General features: G+C 51.7%; 2 protein-coding genes across 2 annotated transcripts; both read right to left on the bottom strand.

Moving 5' to 3' along the window:
- On the bottom strand, window positions 1–5,141 carry Ubl4a (ubiquitin like 4A). Its single transcript, XM_031364590.1, has 5 exons — window positions 5,128–5,141; window positions 2,706–3,054; window positions 2,443–2,548; window positions 1,991–2,199; window positions 1–1,875 (listed from the first exon to the last, which is right to left on the bottom strand). Exons 2-5 carry the CDS (start codon window positions 2,751–2,753, stop codon window positions 1,765–1,767), a joined length of 474 nt encoding a protein of 157 aa, XP_031220450.1. The 5' UTR covers window positions 2,754–3,054; window positions 5,128–5,141; the 3' UTR covers window positions 1–1,764.
- On the bottom strand, window positions 3,526–5,135 carry Slc10a3 (solute carrier family 10 member 3). The gene has a single exon (XM_031364587.1). The coding sequence runs from the start codon at window positions 5,066–5,068 to the stop codon at window positions 3,740–3,742; it is 1,329 nt and encodes a 442-aa protein (XP_031220447.1). The 5' UTR covers window positions 5,069–5,135; the 3' UTR covers window positions 3,526–3,739.

The raw sequence follows: 5,141 nt of genomic DNA on the forward strand, positions 1-5,141 counted from the left end.
TGACCAATAAGAGACAGCATTTATTTGCTGGGGCATCTGAGACAGAAGCTCTGCTACAGAAATAAAGTGCTCCTCACTGGCAGTAAATGAAAGATTTTGATGAAGCTATAGACAGCTTTGATCCTTGGAAGTGGTAGTGAGGATGAAGCAGATCCTGGAGAATTCAGAGAGAGGCAGGAAAAAAGCTGGATGTTTGGTGAAATTGTTCATCCACTGCCAGCACTCCTAGGCTTTTCCAGCTTTATAAGCCAGTAAATTTACTGTGTTCTTAAACCAATTATTGGAAACCAAAAGCAGTCTAGCTTATTAAAAGAGTTCCTTTTGGTGAAATGTCTCACATGCACCTTTAGTGTTAATTTTACAAATATGTTCCCTGACTCAAAGTGAACAAGGTCATTGGTAAGCTTATTATCTGAGCTGCCACTCTATACACATGCTCACAAGCAGGCCCCTGATGTGGTACCCCAGGTCTTAGGAGTACCAGGGTCTATTACCTGCATATCCCCTCAGGATTTACTTTATCATTCCTGTACAAGGACTCAAGATTTGATCCACAAGGCCTATGCAGGAGGCCCCTGGGCAAGAAAGGCAAGTGTAGCCCCAACAACATTCATAGTAGAGTGGCTTTCCTGGCAAAAGTGGAGGGACAATAGTGTCCTGCAGGTGGCTATCTTCCAGCTTGACTGCTCCCAGGGGGTCCTCCTCAAAGGAGCTAGTATTTACATGAACTTTAGCACCCAGGCATAGGTACAATAAAAAGAAGAATCACTCATTGACTTTAGCATACATTTCTATCTCTTTCTCAGCACCCTGAGTTTCTTCTTAAGCAATGAAGGTGTGCAAAGTAAAAGCCCCTGTATACAGGTGGCAGAGGAAGCATCCATTTTATATTGTGGGTGAGCACTGGGTAAGGAGACCAAGGCAGAGAGTTCTAGTTGTGACACTGCCTTTCTGAGTCACTTGTTGTCCCTCATGGGTGAAAGCTACTTTCAGAAGGAGCCAAGCAAATAGGGTGCTCCTGAGAAGAGCTATGTTACAAAGGCCGAGGATACTCCATCCAGTGGCCCATGCTTGGCTATCACTTCACCTTTGCTTACTGAACACAAGGTGGAACTGCAGGTGATGAGAGCAGAGACTCCCACCTTGAACTGATAAAAGGGAGAAGGAAACTTATTCAGGTCAGAGGAGTGGCTAACATGGAACAGACTCACTTTGGTTAGGGACCAAAGTGGCATAGAAACTTGACTCAAGTCATAGAATGGAGCTGGGGTACCTTTCTGATCCTCCAGCCCCTAACCTGCTTGTCATTCAAAAGCCCACTGGCTGCAGCAATGGAGGAGCCCTGGATAGCTTGGCCTCCTATGGAGATTTGCCAAGGGACACACTAGAGGGCAGGTGAAAGGGACTAGTGGCTTCCTGAGGGAGTCTTTGAGGGTGTATGCTGAGTGGGCTAAATGGGAATGCTAAGGCCCATCTCTCAAAACAGCACACTCTTTCTCCTACAGAGGCACTTCTATAGGCTGTCTAGACTTGGACCCTGTTTGTCTCAAGCCATTGCTAGGTGTCTCTACAGTACAGCCTCAACTTTGCTGTGGAAGGCAGAAGAGAACTCAGGCCATGTACTTCGAGTACTTAGCACCTAGCAAGAGCTGGATACATACCAGCTATTATTATCACTATGAGCCAAACTGCGACATGAGAACACATTTAATGCAACATGCAGCTGTGGCCTAACCTGGGATTTCTCCCCACAATCCCAGAATGCTATTTGCAGAACCCCTTTTCCATAGCCTCAGTCACTTCAGGATGTAGAAAGCGGCTGGCCAAACGTTCGATGTCATCCAGTGTTAGGCGGCTCAAGGACCTGTCATAATCCTGAGGAGAAAAGACCAGGTGGATTCAGGGGGTGCCAGTGGGAAAGTGTATGCTGCATTAGGTAGGGGCTGGGGTAGAAGTATCAATATTGGAGGTCCAGTATTACTCTTCTCACCCTCTGTAGTTGTTCCAGGACTCTGCTGGCATCTGCTACACTGAAGTGACGGGCCAGGACTTTGGAGATCAGCTGCCAGATGGGGGTAGCTGGGGAGTCGACCAGTCTGTGGGCAGACCCTTCTTCCAGTAGCACCTTCTCCAAAGGCTTAACAACTAGGTTGAGCTTAGAATTGGGCCCAATGTTGTAATCTGACAGTCGTTTCTCATCTGCCAAAGAGAGATTGGTGTGGTTCCTTCCTCACTGGTATGGGGGTGGCTGGGAAGCAATCCAGCCACAGCCAGCCAGAGTGAAGCGCTGCAGCATCTGGCTATGGGGTGGTGGGGTAGTGATGGCTCAGCTACTTTTCTGAGGTCCAGTGGCAGCCAGTGCCCTGATCCTCTACACTGGCCTGTACATCCCGTCCCCCAGCTTCCTGTGAAGCTCCCTGGATGACTCCTTTCCCTGGTTACCTGCTAGGGCCTTGCCCTTGAACAGCAGACGTTGCTGGCGCACAGGGACATTCAGCTTATCCGAAACCAGGTGCTTCAGTGTAGACACTAGCTCGTCCTCCGCCACCTGATCCGGCCGAGGTGGAGAGGCAAGGGCTCAGCCCGAATTCCCTGGGCCGTGAAGCCCTCGCACCCCCTCCTGAGGTCACCTCTCCCGGCCTCCCCCACCCTTCCTCGGCCCCCAGCGGCAGGAGTGAGTGCAGCAGCCTGCGGGGTGACTTTACCTGTAGGCTGCACTCCCGGCCCTGGAGCGCCTTCACGGTCAGCTGCATGGTGTCCACGGCCCAGTCCACTATGGCCAACGCAAACACCAACGGTTCCCTGCCGCGCGCTGCCGTCCCGGGCGCGCGCCGGAACCGCCCGCTGCCGCCGCCGGAAGCCGTGAAAGGGGCGCGCCCGCCTCGTGGCTCCCGCCTGCGCGTTATTCAGTCCCGCCTCCGGGCCTTCGCTTCTGCCCCGGCTGTGCCTTGGGTAGAGTCTACCACCTGGGCTTAATGGTGCGTGGACGTGGGAATGCCCCGCCCACTGGGATCGAACCTGTGAGGCCAGGCTTGCTTAGTCTGGGAGCTGTGGCTTGAAAAGAAGGACCAGAATGTCAGCTTCACGCAAAGCCCGGCCTGTGCTAATTCCCACCCTGCTGGTGGACCAACTCAGTGCAAACACACGGTGGTGTTTTTCAGATACAGAAATGGTCCAGTCCTGTCTGCTATAGCTTGATAGCTTTCTACTTCCTTTCTAGTCTGGCTGCAAAAATATCCTGACTGAAGCTCGGAAGTAGTGGACCGAAGCCTCTGCTCTCTTTACTCCTTATAGTGCAGAGGTCTGCCCTGTTGGGTAGGGCTGTTAGAGCAAAGCCTTTGTAGATCTGGGGATACAGCCCAAAGGTACATGTCTACCACGTGCAAAACAGAGTGAGTGAGGAGGAGACAGTGGGCTTTGTGCAGGGTCACCAAGCTTGTTTACCATTCTGGCCCATATCTGCCCAGACACACTCTTCTTACCCCAATCCACAGCTCCAAGGGACAGACTGGAAGGGACCCAAGCTTGCTTTTGTTTTTTTATTGAAATATATTTCTGGGCAATACCCAACTATCTAACTCAGCATGGCCTCTTTGGCACTGAAAGCTGGGGGGTGGGGGAGTAAAAAAATAAGCCTGGATTTGTCTGAGTGCATAGTGCATGAGAACTAAAGACCTTTGGTACACAAGAACTGTGGGAAGAGAGGAGTGTTGGGATTATAAAACTTGATCCAGAGAGCTCAGGGAACAGGAAAAAGGCTGCTGTAGATGAACTGGCCAATAACCAAAGCCAGCATCTCGGAGGTACCACTCAGTGCCACAATGAAAGGGGCCTGAGAGGCATAGTCTGCTTGAAGGCGACGCAGAGACAGCTGTAGCATGGCTAAGGCTAGCAGGCTGTTTTGCACCCCTACCTCAATGCTGACTGTTCGTCGCTGGGCCACTGGCAGCTTCAGGCAGATGGCCAGGCTGTAGCCCACCAAGAGGCCAACAAGAGGCACTGTGAAACCCACCAGTACAATGGGTAACCTGACTCCCACTAGGATGAAGACCCCCATGTGGTAGGCCAAGAATAGGCCACCCAGGAGAAGTACAAAGCTGAAGGGCTTGATGACCTGTAGCAGTAGCTCAGAGAACTTGGGGAGCTTAGACTTGATCACCACACCCGCTGCTATGGGGATGGCGATAAACAGCAGGGTCCCCAGTATCTTGGAGATGGGCACATGGAGTGTTTCATGGATGCTGAGAAGGTAGCTGTAGATGGCTGATGAGAGTGGCAGGAAACCAGTGGCAGCTATTGTTGAGATGAAAGTCATGGAGATGGCCAGGGTGACATCTCCTCCAAGGAGAAGACTGAAGAGGTAGCTCCCTCCACCACCAGGTGATGAGCAGGTAATGATGAGGCCCAGAGCTAAGGCCTTGGGTAGCATGAAGACTTTGGCCATCAGGAAAGCATAGAAGGGCATGACCAGAAACTGGCCCAAGAGGCCCAACAGCATGGGTTGCGGGCTCTGTAGGAGCTCCTTCAAAACTTCAAGTTCCACTTTGCACCCAAATGAACACTTGTTGACAAAGATAAGAGGCAGAAGCAGGTAGAGTACTGGGTTTTCTGAGAAGTGGCCCAAGTTGGCGTTGAGAGCAGAAGGGAGGTCTTCAGCAGATGACACCCTGATGCAGAAATCTCTCCGTTCTTCGATCAGCAGGGGTGGGGCCTCATGGAAATCCATGAGCTGGAGGTGGAGTGGGGCCAGCCCAGCCAGACCCGAGTGGATGCTCACCACAAAGCCACCTCCACTGCCCCAGGTTATGGCACTCACATTCTTAATGGTCAGCACCTCTGTGTCCAGGGATATAACCTTAAGTGTGGGGCTGGGGCCTGTCCCATTGGCCTGTGCAGTATACTGGCTAGAGATCACAATGATACCCTCACTCTTCTCAGGGAAATCAAACTCTGTCACTGAGCCATCCCCAATACTCAAATAATGACCACTTGTGTGGCCTAGAGCAGTGCTGATGTTGGCACTGGCCCCCCATGGCAGGCTGATAAACAGCAGGGCAGTTCCAAGCATACCTACAAAACCTGTACAACCACCCTGTCCTCCCAGGCCAGGCAACTGCTGGGAGCTACCTCTGCTTTTTCTG

The sequence above is a fragment of the Mastomys coucha genome, chromosome X (genome assembly GCF_008632895.1).
Source record: "Mastomys coucha isolate ucsf_1 chromosome X, UCSF_Mcou_1, whole genome shotgun sequence".
NCBI lineage: Eukaryota > Metazoa > Chordata > Mammalia > Rodentia > Muridae > Mastomys > Mastomys coucha.

Bases quoted from the DNA above. Each gene is read 5' to 3' on its own strand.
- Ubl4a (XM_031364590.1), bottom strand. From the start codon at position 2,753: ATGCAGCTGACCGTGAAGGCGCTCCAGGGCCGGGAGTGCAGCCTACAG. The intron at 2,549-2,705 runs GTAAAGTCACCC...CGGCCGGATCAG, and splicing joins GCCGGGAGTGCAGCCTACAG to GTGGCGGAGGACGAGCTAGT. The intron at 2,200-2,442 runs GTAACCAGGGAA...TCTCTTTGGCAG, and splicing joins CAAGGGCAAGGCCCTAGCAG to ATGAGAAACGACTGTCAGAT.
- Slc10a3 (XM_031364587.1), bottom strand. From the start codon at position 5,068: ATGCTTGGAACTGCCCTGCTGTTTATCAGCCTGCCATGGGGGGCCAGT.